General features: G+C 52.1%; 7 protein-coding genes across 7 annotated transcripts; 3 read left to right on the top strand and 4 right to left on the bottom strand.

Moving 5' to 3' along the window:
- Positions 1 to 4,768: 4,768 nt before the first annotated feature.
- On the bottom strand, positions 4,769 to 6,601 carry PSV08DRAFT_363308 (uncharacterized protein). The gene is made up of 2 exons (XM_014228384.2): positions 6,480 to 6,601; positions 4,769 to 6,387 (listed from the first exon to the last, which is right to left on the bottom strand). Exons 1-2 carry the CDS (start codon positions 6,558 to 6,560, stop codon positions 5,194 to 5,196), a joined length of 1,275 nt encoding a protein of 424 aa, XP_014083859.1. The 5' UTR covers positions 6,561 to 6,601; the 3' UTR covers positions 4,769 to 5,193.
- A 750-nt stretch (positions 6,602 to 7,351) lies between these two features.
- On the bottom strand, positions 7,352 to 9,076 carry PSV08DRAFT_363307 (uncharacterized protein). Its single transcript, XM_014228383.2, has 3 exons — positions 8,939 to 9,076; positions 8,718 to 8,884; positions 7,352 to 8,655 (listed from the first exon to the last, which is right to left on the bottom strand). The coding sequence occupies exons 1-3, from the start codon at positions 8,974 to 8,976 to the stop codon at positions 7,463 to 7,465; spliced, it is 1,398 nt and encodes a 465-aa protein (XP_014083858.1). The 5' UTR covers positions 8,977 to 9,076; the 3' UTR covers positions 7,352 to 7,462.
- Positions 9,077 to 9,328: 252 nt separating this feature from the next.
- PSV08DRAFT_402863 (mitochondrial 37S ribosomal uS8m domain-containing protein) lies at positions 9,329 to 10,528 on the top strand. The gene is made up of 2 exons (XM_014228382.2): positions 9,329 to 10,102; positions 10,362 to 10,528. Exons 1-2 carry the CDS (start codon positions 9,506 to 9,508, stop codon positions 10,509 to 10,511), a joined length of 747 nt encoding a protein of 248 aa, XP_014083857.2. The 5' UTR covers positions 9,329 to 9,505; the 3' UTR covers positions 10,512 to 10,528.
- A 74-nt stretch (positions 10,529 to 10,602) lies between these two features.
- Positions 10,603 to 11,677, bottom strand: PSV08DRAFT_308886 (uncharacterized protein). The gene is made up of 2 exons (XM_014228381.2): positions 11,117 to 11,677; positions 10,603 to 11,064 (listed from the first exon to the last, which is right to left on the bottom strand). The coding sequence occupies exons 1-2, from the start codon at positions 11,545 to 11,547 to the stop codon at positions 10,884 to 10,886; spliced, it is 612 nt and encodes a 203-aa protein (XP_014083856.1). The 5' UTR covers positions 11,548 to 11,677; the 3' UTR covers positions 10,603 to 10,883.
- A 1,321-nt stretch (positions 11,678 to 12,998) lies between these two features.
- PSV08DRAFT_363304 (uncharacterized protein) lies at positions 12,999 to 16,544 on the top strand. Its single transcript, XM_066093047.1, has 3 exons — positions 12,999 to 13,763; positions 13,820 to 15,275; positions 15,334 to 16,544. Exons 1-3 carry the CDS (start codon positions 13,251 to 13,253, stop codon positions 16,404 to 16,406), a joined length of 3,042 nt encoding a protein of 1,013 aa, XP_065948917.1. The 5' UTR covers positions 12,999 to 13,250; the 3' UTR covers positions 16,407 to 16,544.
- Positions 16,545 to 16,675: 131 nt separating this feature from the next.
- PSV08DRAFT_363303 (uncharacterized protein) lies at positions 16,676 to 18,689 on the bottom strand. Its single transcript, XM_014228380.2, has one exon. The coding sequence runs from the start codon at positions 18,629 to 18,631 to the stop codon at positions 16,757 to 16,759; it is 1,875 nt and encodes a 624-aa protein (XP_014083855.2). The 5' UTR covers positions 18,632 to 18,689; the 3' UTR covers positions 16,676 to 16,756.
- A 447-nt stretch (positions 18,690 to 19,136) lies between these two features.
- Positions 19,137 to 21,668, top strand: PSV08DRAFT_402859 (uncharacterized protein; the record flags this gene model as incomplete). The annotated part of the gene is made up of 1 exon (XM_014228379.2): positions 19,137 to 21,668. One exon carries the CDS (start codon positions 19,137 to 19,139, stop codon positions 21,363 to 21,365), a length of 2,229 nt encoding a protein of 742 aa, XP_014083854.1. The 3' UTR covers positions 21,366 to 21,668.
- Positions 21,669 to 21,891: the final 223 nt, after the last annotated feature.

Raw genomic sequence — 21,891 nt, 5'->3', positions numbered from 1 at the left:
AAAAAAAGCACCCCTCATCAACGGTGTCGCGAGACGCCTCGAGACGGGATATTTTCTTTACTCGTCATCATATGTGGCCCATGCATGAAAAGAGGGACGATGGGCATGGAAGTGGTGTGTATCACGCTACTATGGTGCCATTTGGTGCAAGGTTCCCCTATCTGCTGGGCCGTGAAGAAGAAAGCAAGAGTGGCCTTCGCACAGCAGTGGTGATGGCATTTCCTCGTCCTCGCACTAGCCTATCGGTGCGTATCGATCTTGCTAAAGCTCCGGCAACCAGGTGGGCAATCTGCCTGACCTTCCTGATGCGTGTGGATAATGTGCGACAAGACGTCTGGCGGGCGGCCAAACTTCAGGCTACCATGGCGCAACAACCACAAGGCGGAGCATCCATGCCATCAGCGACGCCGTGGGGCCAGTCTAGCCCGCCCTGCGTCGCTGCATGGAACACATGGACATGAGCGAGCCAGCCAATCCGCGGGGCGTATGCTGGTGGCCTGTGAGACTGACGACGCGGGAGATGCACCCAGTGCATCTTTTCGGAGCAAAGGGCACGAAGATAGGCGCTACTCTACGAGCCCTTCTAGAATCACGGATAAAAGGAGTCGGCGCACAGGTTGTTTCTTTCGCCTATACTGGCAGCACATCAATATAGCCCAGTCGAGGGACACACGCAAGCAACCTCTAGTGTTCAAGTCAGCAACACATTACCCTCGATAATCCCTCGGAAAAATTACTTTTGAGTGGCTGGCTACACACAGGGGGGGCCGATTGATTGATTTTACCCCGGAAATAGCAGTGTTGGCCGCGTTGGCACAAGAGGTGCTAGGCCCCTTCAGGGCTGGCGAAGCTCTGCGCCCCAAACATGTGCAATATCGCTTCTCGACGTCCTGTTCGTCCAGAGGTCCTGCCCAGTACGCTCGTCGCTCCGTTTCAGAGCCCGCAATCACCCAATCCAGTGCCCTCGCATGCGCAGTAGCCTCGACGTTGCATTATCGCCCGCTTGCCGTGCCATTTGCGATGCTATACCCATGGGTGGCGTTACGAACCGCTTGACTGGGAATGGGAACATGTTTGCGCGTGAGCACAACAAGACCCCAAGCCCTGAGGTCTTGACAAAGTTATATCATGCCAAGCGAGAGCACTGTCACGAGCGCGCTCCCATATGCCATTGGTGCTGACAGCAGGGCTGAAGCCTTCCGACTCACCCGTAAGCACCATCGGGGTCTGCAGATCACCTGGCCCATATCTTTTGTTTCCAGAATGCAATTCGTTTACAGCGGGACCCGACCTTCGCTTGTTCCCGCAAACAATTGAGTGAAGCGAAAGGAATCCATTCCGAACGAACGTGCACCTCGATCCTGTCAGCCCAAAAAGGAACGGCACAAAGGAATTTGCGATGGCGGAATTGCCTCCAAAAGAATGGTCTAGTTACACTTTTGTCTTTTTTAGTGCAATGTCCTGGCCCACGCCAATTGGAAGTGGTAACAACGCCAAGCTCACCTAAGCCTCCATACAGAACAGGTATACCCATGCCCTGAAAAAGGCCGTACTGTCTGATCTGCACTGCGTCGTGGGAAAAATACTGAGGTCATTGCTGACAAGACAAAGCAAATGCGGTCACTGCGCTGATCCAGCCGGAGCGAGAGTGGCGAAAGGCGGTGCAAAAGAGAGAGAGCAAAGGTAGTGGTACGTAGCGAGGAAGAGGAAAATAGTATCCAAGCTTTTTTCTACGTAAGCGAATGTTGGATCATATTCGTGTGCATTGTTCAAGACTAATGAACAAAAAAATGAAATCTTAATCAGAACAACAAGTTTGAGTTTAACACAGTTTTCTTGGTCCAGGTGGAAGAAGAAGAAGGAAACGGCATGTCCGAAAAAAGGTCTTTTGTCGAAAGATTCTGGTCACCTGAGATACATGTGTTATCTGACGCCTTTCGACCGCAATATCTCTGAAACGAACAATCTGCGCGAAACACGTCTTAGAGAATCATACTCCATGTCTTGTCTGGTGCGTGCGATACTCCAGCAGTTTGTGCGTTGTTGGTCCGCACCCCCCTCCCCCCCCCCCCAATTCTACATAGCAACCCCGCAATCATGTTTTACTACTACTCTCGTCATGTGTTTGCCCCCATTGGTGCCAACACATCGAGGACATAACATGGGCAGACGATCTCCGAATGTTCGAGACCTTTTGCCCATGGCAAATAGATCCAAGGGGTAGCCTTTTATGGAATCCTGGAGAACTCAAGATGAAAATAAATGAGGAAGAAGGCAGCATGATCATTGCAGAATAACAACATGCTTATCGGTTTTCGGAATTGAAAAAAAGACACTGGTTGTGAACCGGTTTTTTTTCATTCTAGCTTCTTGCGGGATTTCGAAGGTCGCATCCCATCCATTGAAGGAAAACAGTGCGAAATGGTTTTAGGAATTCTAGAAGATCAGAATAGGCGGCTTCTTTCTGTTTCTGAACCTTTTTCCAATCACAAGATCCTACTTGTTCAAACACTCTCAGTGTAGAGAAGAATTTCAAAATAAGTATCACATAGACTATTCGGCGTTTTGTTTCTTGTATTCGTCAACCCACTCAAGGCGGATATATATTCACCGCTAGCTTCTAATGTTTCTTCTGCAGCAACATCCTTTTTTTTCCATAAACAGAAGAAGCATCGCTTCTTACTTACCTCGAAGGCTCTACTTTCCTTAAGAACGGCGGGTTTTCTTGGTACACCTAAGTGTTGAGGACCTCTGATGCAAGCATTTTTTAGCATCTTGAATCCTACCATTGTGGGGATGTCCTCCTCGGTGCTTAATAACTTATTCTCCTGGGATCCTGTATTGATATCACCTTCGTTAATAATCCTCAGATAGGGTTCTGGGATATAGTGATACCAACAAGGGCGTCAGAATGATGTGTGTATCTCGCATGGTGCGGACGCATATATCGCACACCAGGATTGAAGTACTGAAGTAGGCCATATATATTGTATGCGTTACGCTTCAATTAGTTCGAAGCATCTATAAGGTGGTTTAATATACATCTCCCTACCCTCTTAGTCTTTTCCTATCAGTTGTAGCTCCCTTACCTCTATAGTACGAATAATGACTTATCGTGTGCGCATATACTGAGGATATACTTAACGCTCCTCCTCTGCGCGATATTGATGTGCTTTTTAACGCTCTTTATGCGTCTGACCTGTTGTCTTGTCCTTGAGTCTCCTGGAGAACCTATGAATGCTTACTGGTAAAGCTGGAGGATTCTAATCATGGCTATACATAAGTGTTCTAGAAGATTGCGAATTTTCGTCTTGACGCAGCAGCACGCTGGATTGTTGCACTTTCCTACGTGCGAAAGGATTGGAGAGGCTATCAAGTAGAGAGCCATGGGATTGTTGAGTGTGTGAAAAGGGAGAGGTGGTGCCCGTGGAATAGTATCTCAACGGTGATAAAATTGGATATCTGAGCGCATGTTTACATTTTGAGTGAGTCATGCCTGTATGAAGTCTTCATTCTGTACATCCTGCGTGCATGCACTGAACCTTGGATTTCCCATTTTTGGTTAGGTGCATGGCTATTAGTGGTAAATCTCGAGCTGATAGTTGCACACGTCTTGAAATTCGATCCAGGTGAAGATACAAGCCTCGTTCAATGTCGTTAACATCTTCGGAATCCGTGGAACAGATCTCTTTTTCGGAACGTTTTGTTGGTTCTATAGCTGTTGGTTGCTGAGGGTGCGATGATATTGATCCACGTCGAGTAATCATAACTTGACCATGTTCTGAAGATTGCTTTGGTGAAGCGGGTATGTGATTAGGAGCAGAAGACAAAGATGCTGGTGCCTGGAAATTCCGCATTTGCATCTAACGACTGGAGGGCACAGATTCCATCCTCTTCCCCTCTTTACGCCCATCGATCATTAGATACGCCTCACAATTTACGGACTGTGTCAAACATGCATCATCAGAGGAAGGTTCAGACAAAGCATCTGACTGGAAATAGAGCTTTGTCTCTTCCTCTTTCGCTACTTTTGCTAGTTGCTAGATTCTACATAACTTTTCCGCTATCGGAGGTACGACGGGTGATGCTTTAGAAATTAGGACACTCAGCAGCTGCTTTCGGGAGGGATTACTGACGTTTTTTTGTGAAATTTTTGGGAATTCATACTGGGACTAGAGAGATTGATCAATCTGACTCCCAGAACCCTGTTGGGCGAGTATTTGATGCTGGACTGGGTCAATCGGTCAATCGAGAGTGAACATTAAAAATTTCATAGGAACCCCTTGGTACCAAAACAATCACCAGGTGCCTTAGTTCGTGTTTAGGAGGCCGTTTATATTCCCCTGATGCTATATTGGTAGGTCGAGGAGAGGTGATGATCTTGCCATCAACATCTGCATCGGTATCCCCACCCACAGGGGAACGATCCTGGAGGGATCGTTCAAACAATGAAGTCGACATATAGAGTATAAGTGAGAAGGTCTCGAGGATGCATATAGCAGTTATGGATGTGATGCATGGACGTGCCTGGCACTGGTTGAGCAGTACCCATGGGCGGGCTGATGGTGCAATGAAGGCTGTACCACTAATTTCGAGGAAGTACACTGGCAGTGACCGAAGATATGACATGGTATTCCCATACCAGAAAATCACTTCGATTTCTCCTGCACCTATTTACACTGTACCAATAGCAGAAAAGTAAGGTTTGGACTACTGTATCTGCTTACGTCAAGACTACTTTTCTTTCTTTACCAAAAAAGACACGCAGTTAAACATTTTTGAGAATCATTTATGATATGTAGTTACTATTTACTATCAAATCTCAGTGATGCCTTATAGCAAAACCAAGAAACAAAATATTCATCCACTAGACCAAGCAACCTTTTCCCTCACAACTTGGACCGCCTGTTCTCTGCCAGGTATACACGCTTTCATACGGCGCAGATGAAAAATAAAACAGATTATGTAACCAAATATGTGTAAAAAGCTTTGGAGTAAAATGCGTCTCTAACAGCAAATGCCTTCGTATAATCGTTGGATGGGTGAATCTAGGAGCAAAATGAACGAATAACTCTTTCGAGCAAGGTTGGAAAAGACTGAGAAGCTGCAAGAGCCATCTAGGTCCAGTATAAAATAGCCCCAAAAGACGATTTTGTTTAGGGGAAATCAAAGTTTTACTTAGGAGAATCATCATCATCGCAGTGGGGATGGCGCCCGCCCATCCACGGGGGTTGGCTCTGTAGTAATCTGTATGCTGGGGAGTCGTTCTAGGTCCAGATTTAGAGCCGGTAATTGCGGGGCTCTGGTATTGATCGGGCTTTCGTAGTTTGGCGGGTCTTCGTATGCAGGGGCTTCTTCTGTTGGAATATCTACATGCGGCGACGGTGCGCTGCTTCCGCTGCGACTTGTTTCTGGATTCAGAGATATCACCTCGAAGCCTTCGCTATTGCCGTTCGAATGTGAGTGCGAGCTGGTACGGGAAGCATCGGCAAAGTCGTAGTCGTCCGATCCGTGGGACTCGACAGATTGAGCGAGGGAGGTTACGGAGAGGCCGCGTTGGTGGGTATCGTTAGTGTAACCACGAGACCGACCGCCTCCACTAGCGAAGGAGGCGGCCGAGTCAAGTAGGGGACGATGGTCGCTCTCTGAAGAGTTTGCGCGTAGACGAGTGCCATCGTGCCTTGCAACACCGAGATCACCATAGGCTACAGACGAGACTCGTTGCTCACGGCTTCGTGCTCTGGCTTGATGCTCTGCAATGAGCATTTGTGATACGGACAGATCTGCTGCCTCTTCTGCTCTTCGTCGAATGTCTGCAAGCGCCTGGACGTCGCCTCGTGCCCGTGCCTCTCTCCGCGCTTGTCGGCGTGCTTCTCGTTCCGCTGCTTCGACTCGCCGTGCCAGTCGGATTTGGTACAAAGACTCCATCTCCTGCTCTCGCTGCATTTCTTCTTCGTCTTGTGTTTCTGGGAGTTCAATGACGTTGTCCATGCCTGCCCGTTCGCCCTCTCGTGCCAGCACCCTCTCGTTTTCCCTTGCGGCGGAAGAGTATGCGGGGAGCGTCATAACACTGCGAATTGAGGTATTCCGGTCAACGCCATTCGCGTTGGTGCTGCCAATGTGCCTCTCAGGATCTCCTGTTGCTGCGCCGCTCATCTCACCGCTTGCTCTACTGGCACTTCCGCGGTACTCGGTATCCTGCAAACTGGTCGAGTATTCATTTCGGCGCGGGCGCTTGCGGAAGTTCTTCCACGAGAAAACCGAAGGTAGCTTGTCTTTTTGTTCTTGTTGGGCTTTGCGGGCGTTGGCGGACGGTGCGCGATACTTGATGGTGAGAAAGTATGTGATTATGAGTATAGTGAAGATGCCTCCGGTAGCAATTCCAACCTGTGCAGGCAAGCGTTAGCAAGTCTTGACTCGGGCGAAGCGTTTGAGGTTGGTTGCAGCAGGCGGGCAAGGGCGGGAGGGATTCAACATACAACAACAAAAGTCCTGGCCTGGTTGGAGAGTTCTCGTTTCCCCAAAGCCTCGTTGGTAGCATGATGGGCGGGCAAAAACATAGTACTGATAAGACCCTGTACTGGTCTGGTCCAAACGTCCAAACGGCCAAACGGTCAAACGGTAAGTGCGTCAACCAAGAAGTGTGAACGGAGCTTTGTTTTCGCAATGAGATCACTCGTTCCGAGTAGTGTGGATCGCCCAGGCTTCGGCAGGTCCGCGTCCTTGGCCCTGTTATGCGCTACTCAGAGGCGTCGAACCGTTGCGTCTAAACAGCCAGGCAAGCGTCGCGAAGCCCGTGTCTGCGGTTAGGATGTTCGGCGTTATAGGTGTATAGAATAGGAACGAGTGAACAGCAATGGGGAGGGGGACTGCTGTAAGCTATGTTCTGGGCTGCGCCCGGATACCTGCCTTGGCGGCTGGCTGATGAATGATGCAGAATGCTGTGTTGATTGGAAGCTGTCGCCAGGGGTCTGTGGCTGGGGCTTCTAGGCTAAGGAGAAGGCTGCGTATACATCCCGGCTTCAAGAGAAACATGCACATGTCAGTACCGTGTCGATTGACCACTTTGCTATCCACATGCGGGGGTTCTGGCATCACTGGCACCATCATCGACTTTTGCTTCTAGCTTTCTCACATCAGCGTTGGGAGGCAAACTCTAGCCTTGTCATGCCAAAAGCCTCGTGCTATTTTTGGGCGCTTGCAGACTCAAGGATACGCTAGCACCAAATTCTGATTAGAGCTCGCCTCGGCCGGCATAACAATCCCAAATTCACGTGCGCATTCATGCGTTGATCTGTTCCCCTCAAAGTGGCACAGTCGACGTTGTTCCCCTGTGGCGGTGAAATGTGTACAGGGGTATGAATGTAATTTCATTAATCAAGGCCGTCACTCCGTCATACGTCTACGCTTGCTGAAAAGCTCCAAAGTAGATACAAAAACATTGCGCTCCCTTCCAGGCTTCTCAAAATTTCTTGTCTAATTTCTTCAAGAAACTGCCAATGCCCTTTTCCACTTTGTCTACCCGTTTGCCAATGTTGGAGTTGCGTTGTGGTGCATTCGGGTTGCTGTGGTGGTGCACAGCAGCTTCGTTCTCAGTCGGCCTGTAGACCTGCTGGTGTATGTTCTGCGCTTGTGTTGCCTGTGCTGCTGTACTACCGTATTGAAATTGCGAGTAGCTAGGAGAGGCCATGGGCTGGTACTGCTGGGGTGGGAAGCCAGGCGAGGGCACGGCTGAATGTGCAGGAGGAGACTGAGGCGCCGGAGGAAAGCCAGGGGAACTGGGGTAGTTGGCACTGGCATACTGTTGAACAGGCATGGTCGAAGTCCGGCTCAACGCTGGCGGGGGCGGAGTGTTGTTGACTTGACCTAGGGGAGGAGCAGATGGTGGTGGCGCAAATGATGGCGGGCTCTGCGGTGCACTTGGTACTGATCCTGCAGTGTTTGTACGCTGCACACCGGGCGGACCAGTGAAGCCCTGTCCTGGAGCAGGTGGTCCAGGAAAGTATGCTCCTGACGTTGGTTGGGGGGCGAACGACGCTTGCAAAGGATTGCTGTACTGCGCGGCATGCTGGTCATGCACGGCAGAGGCTCCAAGACCAGTTCCATCACTAGCATCTTCTGGTGGAGGTGTCTTTTCGCGATGAGCAATGGGTTCAGGTGCGGCAGGCGCAGCAGGGTTGTAAGCCATTGGGGCGTAGTTGGGCGGTTGCTCGCTCGCAGGGGGTGATGTTGGTGGGGGAACGCTTGGAGGGCCAGGGAATGACTGTGTAGTGCTGATACTTGGACTCCGGCTGGTGTGTGATATCGCCGCATTCTCCAGTCGAGCAATGACGGGACTGAACGTATCGTTCTTGTGCTCGGAGTGTGTTGGGGTTGCATTGGGGTTGCGCGTGATCTGCAGTTGATGTGGTTGTAGTACTCTGCGGATGGAGTCTAGAAAGAGACTCGCATCCTCTGGAGTCCAAAAGTACATGTCTACTGTATGTAACTTGTACATGTATTTGCCCTGGTTCGAGGGGTCAGGGGTGGGGAGGTGCCATTGCGACATGTCCTGGTGAGGGGTTGCGGTTCCATTGTGGCTTTGGAATGCGTCAACTGTCAGGGTGAACAGACATGGGTGCTTGTATGTCTGCTCAATCTTCACTGTGTCCAGCTCTGTAGAGTACCCGCCATCAGCCTTTGCGCCCTGTAAGACATATCTTTTCGCGAAGACTTACGACCGGCAAAAGCGTCTTGGTTGGGAGTGCCTGCATGGTTTGCTATCTCGATGCGCCCACTCTGGCGCATGGGATTGTGGTAGAGATAGACATAGGAGCTCTTGTCGAAGCGGTGGTGCGGGGGGTTTTGTGTAGGCGGAGAGATGTAGTAGTGCACATCTGCGAAGCTGTGGGAAATGTTAGAAAAGAGGGCGTTTTCCGCCCAAAGGCGCATTACTTACAGTGTCAAGAGTGACACTTCACCCTGCTGTGGAGGCATCGTGTTAGTGTGAGTGGTGTGTCTAGTCGGGCGTCCAAGATATTTGACAGCCTAATATGTGGAGAAGGCTGTGGCTGAGCAGTAGCAACGCCAGATTATTAGCATTCAAGACGGACATGGAGAGATCAAAGGCATATATAGGGTGCAAGGCTATCATGTAATCGGACCATAGCTCCTGGCAATAGCTGCGTCGACTTCTATTTGTGTCGTCCTCGAAGCGCCCGCCTGTTAGTGGGGAGTTGACTAGGCGCTGGCAAGCTTCCATCGAATCGCAGTCGCCGAGGGACGATCCACTCGTGACTTGCGGACTTCCGAGCCAATCCAGAAATTTGCTGCAATCGAACAATCCGCCGACAACACCACGACGCGCAATTGAGCTTCGCCGCTGCGTCGAGCCTCTCCGCCAACTTATTGCCAAGTCTGTACAGCCCGTCGCCTGGAAAACATAACCCCCCTTCCTCCTTCCCCCGCCATCGCGCCCGCCCGCTTCGCAGCCCATTGAGGGCAAAATCCTATCACCATCACCGCCATGTCTCTCGTCAACCTAGCACACGTGTGCTCGCACATGCAAAATGCATCAAAAGCCAGACTCGGGCTGACTTCAATACCTGTCTCTAAAATGCACGTCAAAATTGCTTTGGGCCTACAGCGTGAAGGCTTCCTCTCTTCAGTCACACTCGGCGGACCCACACCACCAAAGCCTTTTCTCCTACAAGCACAACAAGATCCCGAGCAATTAGAACACATGGCACAAAAGCTCAAAGACGAGCCGTGGCTTGCCTACCCAGTACAAACTCCACGAGGCCAGAAAGAGCAGGCGCCACTCGGCCACGAGCAGGTCCACGATGTACACGTACCAGAGAACCCGGCGCGGAGGAGATTATGGCTGGGACTGAAGTACTGGCAGAACGAGCCGGTGCTGACCAACATGAAGCTGATATCAAAGCCCACACGGCGGATCTGGCTGACGAGCGAGGATCTGGGCAAGATTACACGAACGCGCGAGTCGAGCTACGTAAAGGGACTTACGCATCCTGGCGAGTGCATGTTTGTCACGACAGATCGCGGCATCCTGGAGGCAAGAGAGTGTGTGGAGCGGCAATTGGGAGGCATGGCTCTTTTCAGGGTGTGGTAGCAGCAGTATCACTGTACTATGTATTTTGTAAGAGGTCTCTGCACCGGTATCACGAGAACGAGGAATTGCATACATGGGAGCAGGGCGGGCATGGAATCCGCGCACCATGCATTTGTACAAAAGAAGATATCAACTACATTCTCACACCACAAGTCGTCAAGTCGTTTTGGTAGCCATGGGAAACGCCTTGTTTGTCCTGCCCAAAGCTTTTTAGAGGCCCTATGGGAAAGAATTGCTCGTGTGGTGTTAGCTCACTAGCGTGGTGGTCGGGCTGCAGCGGTGTAGGGCGTGTCAGGGACTCAGGGTTGATGCGAGTCAAACGTCGCCCTATGCAAACCACGGGTATCCCGGCACCAACGACTTTGTCTTCTACGTACTTGACCGGTTTTTTGTCAATTGACACGTTGTTTGGCTCCACACGACTTAGCCATTGCTAGTGTGAATACGTCTGTGTTTGCGTAAGTCATCATGGCCAAGTTATTGCTAGTGGAGTTTGAAATCATATTCGAGATTATGCGGCTATCTACAATAAACAAACAATGTTAAACCTCGACAATAGGGGATATCCTCATACAATCGTTGTAATCGTACCAATTCATTCCACTTCTGTTCCAATACCTGCAGACATTGGTGAAATGGCGGCATTTCCAAGGAAATTCGTAATATAATCACATTCGTCTGCCACATGTTCCCAAACCCTCGTGGGTTCCGAATCCTTAAATTCATAATATTCTGATTAATGCAAACGTTTCATACTCGTAACAGCATGCGCTTATACAACATAGCTGCGTCGGCTGCGGCTGCGGCTGCGGGTGGAGGAGTAGCGGGGGCTACGAGAGCGGTGGCCGTGACGAGATCGGTGAACTTCGCGCTTAACGATGACACGGTCTTCACGGTGATGACGGCTAACGAGCAGAGCCAGGATTGACGTGATGAAGAAGAAAATGATGTTCCTGAGTTCAGTGTTAGTACCAGCGTACTTGCTTGTCGGGTCGAAATACTTACATGATTCCGAATGCCCACGACGCCTTGAGCATAGCACAGGAACGGTCCACGTCCAAACCCCAGGTGTTGCCAGAAATGGTGAACAGTCCCAGATCGGCGCTGTAATATCCTCGGCGGTTGATGCTGGAGCAGTCTGCATCAGCGATGCCCCGGAGCGCATAGACGGCACCAATAAAGGCGCCGACGAACAAGAGGTCGATAAAGGCAACGAATTTAGCAGAGTGCCTGGCGCGTGTGTAGAGAAAGAGAGTGGCCATGACCCATGCTGCACCGAGTACCGAGACGATGAAGAGAACAAGAATGGATGTTGGAGTAAGGAGCCGGCGCGAGTTGTACCAATCGACGAACCAGGCCAGCATACCCAGCGTCGGTACGAGGGTGACGAACTGGAAGATGCGCCAAAAGATGAAGGATAAGCCAGAGAAGGACATGATGGCAGTGGGTGCGGGCAAGGCGGCCTCGACGCAAGAGATAGTTATGTGTAGTGGGAGAGCAGCAGATGGGTGAAGCCCGGCGGGGTACTAGTGCAATGCGACGAGAAGATGCAAAATGACGACGCGCAGAAGCAGAAGAGGAAGAAGGGTCGAATGGGGTGCTTTTAAGATCTGGAACGGCCCGGGATCAGTTTCTGCCTTGCCTACGAGTGGGCGACAGTATGCGACAATGCTCGGGGAGGTGAGCCGATGTGACGTATTGTGGATGGAAACCGGGCGTGATACTTTAAAGTGGGCATGGGCGAATGGCGGGGGAGGCTGGTATTGTGTGGCTGGACGGTGCCTTCTGCATTTCTGGCCAACCAACACACCACCATGTCCTCCTCAAACAACATACCCACTCACCCACACCACCCACACACACCGGCCTCAAGCCATCAGCCGCTATCAAACGTCTTCGCAGCGCTAACCTTCCATCTACACGCCAGACCCCGAGTCCTCGCCGCGCCTTCGCTACGCTGGGTTCGCGTCCAAGCCGCCAGCGCAGATGGGTGGGCATAGGCGGGCATGAGCGGTGGGCCCAGACAGCTTGAACAGCTGTCGCCGCCCAACCCACTTCCCGTGTGCCAGACGCACCACTGAGAGATGGATGCCATCCAGCCCAGCATTCCCCGGCCCCGCCCTGCAGGCGAGCTTTTTGCCCATCATCCAGCGCCCTGGGTCCAAGCTCCCCTAGGTGTAGTGTACGCTATCTGCGTCTCCAGACCAAAGTTGAGCCCTGTGTCAATCCTGTCAATCCCGAGCCCGTGTCAATCGTCATCCCTAAAGTATATAGAGTGCAGTATCCCATGCTAGCGTCCTCCTGAACATCACACTGTGTCAGCAGCATTCGACACCCGCCGTGCCGTCTCGTCCCCTATTCAACAGTAATAAGGAGATTGCTGACGCCTGAGACGAGCACAACAGCCGGCTTGTCAACATACTCGGCTGGGCCACTTCTCCGCCTTTGACCCCCGACACCCAAGACATGCACTGCGATTGGTCTCCTTGTCCGGCTATGCACCTTTCCTGCAGACGTCGCTTTTGCTCTGTGGCTGCTCGCTTCGCGGATGAACATGCAGCAACCGGTAGGCGTAAAGTTCTTATCAGCAGCCAGTCCGCATCTGACCCTGCCCTGTGCTCCGCATCCTGAGTGCCGGGACGGGCAGACATCAATCTTCGAGAACAGCTAGGTTCCAATATGTATTGCTCCAGCCCATGCGGCTGCAGGCAACCTGGTCAATTCCAAACCCATCCCGCTCTCCACACTTTCTGGACCTTTGTTTGTGTTCCAATGTGCCCGTGTTGGTTGCCTTGACGCCTTCTTGCGGCGCAGTCGCATTTTCTTTCAGCTGCACTCTTGCCTGTCCCTATTTCAACCGAGTAGCACGAATTTGACAGATTGTCCCAACATATATTGTCCTTTTGTTGGTTACACTTCGGCTATGCTGCAAAATTGAAGTATCGACCGGAAACCTTAGGCCAGCAACCAGCGCCACAGATTATCTGACACGAAAGTATCCACACTCCCCGAATCCTCGTCAGATTCGCCCAAGGAAGTTTTCTGGATATTCGATACTGCCCTCACACAACCCCACATCACCACCAAGGACGTACCTCCAAACACAACTCAGGGGTTCTGTCTGCAATATCGCTTAAAAATGTCGGCTCGAGGCGCTCGAAGCCGGAAAGTCCAGCAAAAGCAAGTCGAGAAAAACGAAAAGAAGGGCCTAACGAAAGGCAAATCCCCAGAACCCATCTCTGAAAGTCATGATACATTCGCAGAATGGCACACTTCACCTGAAACCACTAACCCAAGGACCGGTATTTCTCGTTCTCTCACAGTGTCTAGTAGCAACACAGACGTGTCGTCGGAAAGTCGGTCCCGAAGAATAAAACCATCAACAGCTGAGTCGGCTTCGGTGTCCGACGTGTCTTCAAAGGGCAAAGAGAACATGAAATTTCAGGCCAAAGGCAAGGATACCGCAGCACCTCGTGGCAGAGGCGGGGGGGTCCCAACGAAGAAAGCGGTTGCGCCTTCACCTATGCCTCCAGTATTTCGATCCGAATCGGCGGTTTCCTACTCCTTGCCGCCTAATCAAAAGACATGGATGAACTTCAAAGTATGGAAAGGAGGCAAAGACGGAATGCGTCCTTACGGAGGGTTTGATTATGTACGTATTCGTTACTGATTCGTAGCATCACGCTTATCTCTGACATAATGTACCAGGATGAAGACATGCAGCATGGGAGTGTGCTCATCTACTTCAAAGAGGAGCAGGCTGACGATGATCGCCCAATGCCCTCTATAAGAGCAGAATTGGAAGTACTGCAGAATGCGGGGTCTACTTGGCTGAACAACGCTCTGCTCTACGGTCAAATAGACGACAACGATGTCGATGACTGGACGCTTTCGGAAAGCGCGAGCTCGGCATCTGGGCGGCTTTCGCCAAATCTTCCGCAATCTATTCAGACACGAATGCTGAGTGCAACTTCTCCAAATGGGAAATCTCCATCAGCCTTCAATATCGACCAAGCGCATTCTAGCATAGATTCTAGAGCTACCTCCAGGAACCACCATCTAGATCGTCCAAGCTCGCCTCCGTCGTTTCGTCAGCCCAAAAAATGCAATGCTACCCATGAGATATGGTTCACAGCACCAAGCAAGGTGAAAACACCTCAGGCGCAAAGGCTACACTTTGTCGCTATCCGCAATTTTTTGGCAATGCTACATGGAAAGCCCATCGTTGGTTCAGATGTGTATGAAATGCTTTGCACACTACAACCAGAGATACAAGTGATGTATGACCTTGATTCAGATGCTAGGTCAGGCATGACGGCTCGGGAGCGTAGCGTACAAATGATTACAAACTACCTGGGCCAACACGGATTAGACGACTTGCGCAACAACATCCAGCATGCTCTTGGCCTTCTCGCATGGGCGGAGCAAGACACTGTGAGATGGAGACAAGGATACCTCGAGAGTTTTGTTCACTTGTCCGGCATCATGACACCAGAACTTGAAGACCGTTCAGACTTTAAGCGTTTGTCAGTCGTCACTCGACGGAACCTAGGCATTGCCGGAAAGACGTTACGACTGCGTATCATGGAAGCGGAGGATAAGTTGGCCAGTTTCGACTTCAGTGATTTATGGGAAGACATGCCAAAGGCCACCAATAGTCCGGTTTACCAGAGCTATCAGAATTTTCGACAGTTTCTCATCTCCCATTTTACAGGCATCTATGGCAACTGGCCACCGAGTTCTGACAAAACCTGGCTCAGCCGCAAAGTGGTGCATGGACTACAGGAAGACTTTGGGTCGCTCTACGAATACTTTGTCGATCGAGATGTTTTCTGGAATCCCCGTGAGGAGCGCGCAAGTAGAAAATGGGAAATGGCCCATCGCAAGAATGATAACTTCAGTGCAGATCTACCGGAGCTTGGAATGACGGACATGTTGGTTAGATACGATGCGAAGAATGGCTATGCACATATACCGCATCCATACCCTTTACTGCCAAGGGAGGTACCGAAGGATGTCAAGGAAAAAGAGAAGAAGGGCTTCTTTGCATCGCTGAAGAAGGATAAGACCAAAGACACTACAAAGGACGCGAAAGCAAATTTGCAGCTTTCTATTATCTTCAGTGATGCGACGAATATTGAAAAGCTAGAGGCCAACTTTCATGGTAAGCTGATGATTTCAGGAGACTACAGTAACTTTGTTCTAATCAGTTTGCTACCTAGGATCTACTCTGATCGATAAATGCGAGCAATTCGAGATCACGACCAACCTGAAGCAAATGTCGCCACGCGAAGCACGTCTCGGACGCTGGGTGCTTCTCTACGGAATCCTTCAAGTCCTCTCCACTCTGTCCGTTGACGTCCAAGGCCTAAAGTACACTGACGGGGTCCGATATTTCCTCAATACAGACCTGAAACGCCTGCCTGAATGGGTGAGTAACGGCCATGCAGAGCACTTGGAAGCCACACAACAGCAATCATGGTGCTGGCAGCGTTCATGGGACCCTATGCCCATTCCGAATGCACCCGTGGAACTTGAGGCCCCACTGCGTAATGAACGTACCAACCGTTCCGACAACTCGCGCAGTGTTGAAGCAGCAGCGCATTCTTTTCCTAGCCCACCGCCTCAACATGCACTACCCCCACCGCCACCTAGTCTTGACGGGGCGACCCTGATGCAAAACGAAATCCAACGTCTCGGCGAGAAAATCGACAACTTCTCTGTGTCCCACAAGGCGCTTCCTAATTTGAACGAAGACTACGAACGCGTGATACAAGATGAAGTTCACGATTGGAAACCACGATTACAAGGCGAAACGTTTGGACCACGCGCAACGAGCGAGAGCCATCGCGACAACGTATCTACCAACGGCAATGCTATCCTGAGTCCAAGAGTAGACTCACTTTCTCATCATCGTCCCGAGTCCGCTCTCTCTCCATCCCGAACCCAGTCGCGCATGGAAGACAGTTTCCGCCTTACAGGACCCGACTTTGACAGCCCAGATAACTCGTTTCTCGGCCGCCGACAACCCGACAGTGTGCTACAGCATCCGCTCAACACTTCTGTGCGAAGTCACGCTAATATTACAAGTGTGGATACAGACCTCGGAAGCTACCCCTTTAGCTCGAGCGAGATGCAATGGCCCGTTCCGCCAGGGTACACGGAAAGCAATGTCAACACGTTGCTAAACAATAGGGACAGCACGGTGCTGGGGAATAGCCAAGGGCAGAGGGAATACGGGACAGGGGCGAGGATGGGTCAACGGCGGGTGCGTGATAGGAGCGGGTGGGATTAATGACGAGTGTTTCTTTCCGGTTATTTCAGGGGTTAAAAAAGGGCAAAAAGAAAGGGGTGTGGGCATGCGTGTGGAGCAGGACATGGCATTTAATCTTGAGGGGGGTGGCGACATTTTGGATACCCTTCTTTTTCTCTGGTTGTTTCTTTTTAATCGTACCATGCTTATCTGTGGTTTGGCATTGGGGCCAGAAAAAGGAACATGGTTAGTAGTTCACGGGATAGCGAGGTCCCTTGGCGTACAAACAAAGTCCAAAAAGGCGTGCGAATGTGTGTGTGTGTGTGTATTAAAAATATATGGGGAAGTATTTTTTTTAACTATGTATGCTTCGTGTTTGATCGTCGTCATCATCATCCATTGCCCAGTGAGAAGAAAGCTCTTCTCTTCTCCCGGGCTTCCTGCTCCGAAGGTAAGGTCTCGTTCCTTGGCCGCCCACGCTTCCCTTTCTTGGGCATAGATTTCGGCGCGCTAGATTGCTTGTCTGTGGCTGGCAACGGTGCCGTAGACTTGACCACTTCCTTGATGGTCTGTTTGGAAAGACAAAAGTCAATGTGGGCATTGAAACTCGCATCGTCTGGGGGTTGCGGGAAGTTGCATATGGGACATTGCCACTGTATGTTGAGGGCGGTCTCCCTGTCATGTTGTTCTTGTTCTTGCGATAGCTTCTCGAGCTCATTCATTTCGTCATTACGTTCGCGTCTTGCGGCTTCTTCAAACTCCTCTTCGGGCCAAGTTTCCCATTCTTCATCTTCTTTCGGCGCCGGCTTTTTGGTAGTAGCCGAGGATGCCTTGGCAGCACGACCAAAGAAGTCGATTCCAGGCTTCTTGGTGCTGATAATATGTGTGACTCGTAGACCCATCAGTCGCAACCGCATGTTTGGGATTTCCTTCATGAGCTTCTCCAGCATTGGCAGACTATACTTGTACAAGTCTTCTGCTTTGTGAACGGCAAATGGCGGCGTGGTTTGTCGCGTATGTACTTCGTACGTGTGAAGTTTGATCTTGATGCAGAGGGTCCTGCCTTTGTATTCGGTGCGCTTGAGGTCGCCTTCCAGCTCTTCAGCTACGAAACGAAGCTTCTCGCGTAGAGCATCCGGGGACTGCAACTCTTTGAAGGTGGTTTCAGTGCCAACGCTTTTCCGCTCGTAGTCTTCCGCCCGTTTGATGACAGTGCGTCCAAGACCCAGATAGCATTGCATGAGGAATTGGAATGCCTTTTGGCCAAAAAGCTTTGCCAAGTACGCCCTGTGGGCGTAGATGTCGCCGCATGTCTTCACGCCTATAGCATCTAGCTCTCGTTCAAAGACACGGCCAATCCCATTGACTTTTCGCGTGGGTAGGGTTCTCATGAAATCCATGATAGTCTGTCTATCACTGGGAAGCAAAAATTGTCCGTTGGGCTTGTTTATATTGGAGCAAATCTTGGCAAGCTTTGCATTGGCTGCAATACCGGCAGATACGGTAATCTTGGCCTTTTCGTAGACATCAGCACGCATCTGGCGGACGGCTTCCTCGGCAGTCATGCGATGCTCGTTGCAGTATTCCGTGAGGTTGAGATAGGCCTCGTCGCAGCTGGCACTCTCAAAATTGGGGTCATACAGCGCCAGCACCTGACGGACTTCCTCTGCTTTGGCTGTGTACTTTTGGAAATTCATAGGCACGCAGATAAGCTGTGGACAAAGCTTCATGGCGACAAAGCCTGCCATTCCCGAGCGGCAACCAAACTTCCTCGCGTGGTAATTGCACGTTGTCAACACGCCCTTTCCCACGGCAAAAGGAACATCCCTGAGCTCCGGTCTATCAAGCTCCTCAACGGCGGCAAAGAAGGCATCGCAGTCGAGATGGACGACGATCTGAGTCAGATCCCTGCCCAGCTCCAGCTCGGCGATGTAGTCGTCGGCTCTACGCAAGTCGGAGGTCAAGTCGAGCTTCTCGAGGTGGCGCCTCTTGGCCAGGATCTTGTCGATCTTGTCTGTGAGATTCTTGTCCTTGGCCTCCTCGTTGGTGAAGAACTTGGAGCCCTTTGAGGCGTTGTAGATGATGTCCGAGACCTTTGACTGGTCGACCGAGTCCTGGCCTGCCTTTGTGAGCGAGGGGCCGAGCAGATGGTACTTGAGGGACTCATGCTCGGTCGAGGGTCGAGTGGTCATGGTGCTGGGGGCCGGCCGCGACAAGGTGAGATGATGCGGTGTCGGTGAAGGGGCCGACCCTGCACCGCTCAGCATTGCTCATGGGATTAAGTGGGGAGTCATTTTGGCGGGAGGGCGAAAAGGACGGGGGCGCGGCTAAGACGCGAGGTGAGGAGGGAGGGCGTCGGGCGGCCATGACGCGCGTGGCCGCTTGTGCCGGTTGGGGCCTAGCGCGCCGTGCAACCTTGAGCGTCTTTCAGGGCCGCCAGATGTCGTTCATCTCAGTGCAGACGCAGAGGCAGAAGCGGAGCCAGAACGCCCCCTCTTTTGCAGCTGCCCACGCCCGGCTGACCATGGGCTCAACACCAATCAAGCCACATCCTCACCCGCTGCCACTGTAGAAGTGGGGCCTTGCACGCAAATCTGAGGCTGTCGTGACCCTGTAGACACCCGACACGCCAGCTAGCGGCAACCATCAACAACCATCGTCAACACCGCCCTTAGGCCCGCCTCCCGCCCATTGCCTCCCTCGCCTGCAGGCCATGAGCTCCCTCTGCACCAGCCGCCTCCATCCCACACTGTAGCCCCGCCACCCTGGAGAATGCCCATCGAACGAACCGACCGCAATAACCCACGGCCGCTGAAGCCGACGCTCGCCAGTACCCGACCTGCTCCTGCGAAGACGCCCTTGACCCCGAGGCTGGCCGTTGCCTCGTCCGCCTCGTCCACCGTCAGCTCCTCGAGCACACGCACTGCCCGTACCAGCACCGGTGCGCCCACACGGCCTCATGTCGCCGCCGCTGCAGTCGACAGCGGCACGTCCGCCAAGCCCCTGCTCACCACCAGCCTCACGCCGCGCACCTCGTCACGCAAGTCGCGCACCGGCGTAGACAGCGCTGCCACGACGCCCAATGCCACGCCGACAAACTCGCGCCCCAGCTCCACGGTCGACTTTCCCCACCGCGACCACCACAGCGCCGTCAGCAGCAGCCACAGCGCCGTGGGAAGGAGCAGCGGAGGTGCTGCACGCCCGCGCAGTACCCCTGGACCGGCCAGCCATGCCGCGCCCACGCCCCGCGCCCACGTATCCAGCATGTACAACTACGCGCCGTCCGATGCTGGATCCAGGAGAGACACTTCCTCCTTGTTCTTCCACGCCAATGACGCCCGCCCGCACGACCAACCCGCGCCTGCCCCAGCTCCCGTCAAGAAGACGCCCACCTTCTTTTACGCCGATGGCCGACAAGACGAGGGTCCCGCTCACAACGTACCGTCTCCACCTTCATCTTCCTTGGGGAGAGCTCCCTCAGAAGCCAAGTTCTTCCACGCGGACTCCATTGCTGAGTCGAGAGACCGCCCGCCCATCCTCACCCCGCCACCCATTGCTACCTCGCCTGAGCCACCACCACCGCTTGCAGCCCCCCATGGACCCTCTCTCCGGCCGCCCTCTCCCACCAAGGACTGGGCACATCTCTCGTACCGCAAAGGAGCCTCGCAGGTCAGACCAGCGTTGAGTAGAGGAACCTCGGCGAGCACAGGCAGTACACCCTTGGCCATTCTCGGTGGATCAAACACCGCAGACGCTTCCGATGTGAACAGACGCAGATCAAGCACTGCTTCGATGATCAAACGAGGAGGGCACGCCAAAAGCTCCAGTCTCTCCTCGATTGACTCAGTGACCAGCCTGAGGAAGGCATCGGCCCATGAGGCCCCCGCCATGACTCCAAGCCCACTACATACCGAAAAGAGTGCCGCTGGCAATGCATCCCCGCCTGAAAACCCCGCTTCAGCTTCTCCGCGCTACACCGCCTTCTCCCCGCTTAGTTCTCCCAAATCAGAAAGTCCGACAAGAGGCAATGACACCAAGAGTGCGCTCGAAGTGATGAATGAGCTTGCAGCAAATGCACGCAGGGAACGAAAAGTGCTGGATCTCGAAATCAGCAACTCGTCGCTTCTTGCCATCAACAGGTCGCTGGAGAAAGAAGTGCGCAAGCAAAAGGCAGAGATCAGGCGCTTCCGCCGCATGAGTCGAGCTGGACACTTCTCTGCAGACGCCATTGGCTCGCATGACGAGACCTCTGCCATTGGTGCTAGTAGCCTGGGCGATCTTTCGGATATGTCCGAAGAAGAAGGGATGCCTGAAGACGAAGACGAGGAAGAAGACGACGAGGAACCTGAGAGCAGCGATTCTTCACTTGATGATAGTGCATTGAGTCCTAGTGCTCAACTGGAGCGGGATGAAGCGCATCGTTCGCGAGATCAGAAACGCCTCCAGCTTGACCTCTCGAAGCATCGTGAAATGCTAAACGACAGCCAAAAAATGAACCAGAGCTTAAGAAAGTGCTTAGGATGGACAGAGCAGCTGATTAAAGACGGCCAGAAGGCGCTGGAGTACAAAGTCAACGTTAGCGATGTCAAGCTGGGCGGCCGTGTACTCATTTCAGAAGATGACAACGAAGTCACTGGCGCTGAGGAATCCAGGGGTCTTCTGAGTCCTTGGAATCCACTGCAAAATACCATGGACGCGTTAGATTCGCCATTCTTCCCAGAGACTAGCCGCGTAGTTGATCGTGACAGCGGGGTGCATTTTGATGGATCAGAACACATCCGGCGGAGCAACAAAGATTCTACGGCAACGTCTTCCAGTGTAGACAGCCAAGGTAAATCTACCAGCCCCGTCAAAGACTTTCGTCCCAAGCTCCCTGGCCAGTGGGTATCATACCGAGACTCAAGCCTGAAGCCTCAAGAGGATCTCGCACCACTCGGCTCTCCCTTTGAAGAGCGCATCAGGCATCTCCACGCCTCCATCGATGCTTTGGAAGCATCGTAAAGAAAACCCCGATTATCCATTACCTATTTTTCTTCTTTTGTCACTGCGCATAGACGCATACATACTCGATTACATTTTTGTTGCATTCAAACTTGGCGTTTATCAACTAGAAAGGATACAGGTCTGTATTACCCCCCTTGGCGTAAATTGGAATATCACGTCGAATGCGATTTCGACGTCCTACGACCGTTTCCTTTGTTTTGCTTTTATTCTGTTGCACCTATACGGCCGCCCCCAAGCATACTATTCTACTCTTCCTCCATTCTGTTTCGCGAGAAAGACAAAAACATTCGATCCGCAGGGGTTCCTTTCTCTTTTTTTTTCTTTTTGGTTTTCTCTCTGCCCGTCTCTCTTCGCCCGCCTTTAATGTCTGAAATACGGCCTGCTCATTATTATCTTTTGCTCGTTCATCCAAAATACATCAGCATAGACTCGAGACCATGTTCACGCGGAGATGGACGGAAAGAAGAAAGGGAAAAAAAAGGGGGCGGCGAAGAAGATGACGAGCGTCGTCATCTTCGTTTGT

This window comes from Bipolaris maydis (genome assembly GCF_028858645.1).
Source record: "Bipolaris maydis strain C4 unplaced genomic scaffold PSV08scaffold_9, whole genome shotgun sequence".
Lineage (NCBI taxonomy): Eukaryota > Fungi > Ascomycota > Dothideomycetes > Pleosporales > Pleosporaceae > Bipolaris > Bipolaris maydis.
This window is presented reverse-complemented; position numbering and strand designations above follow the sequence as displayed.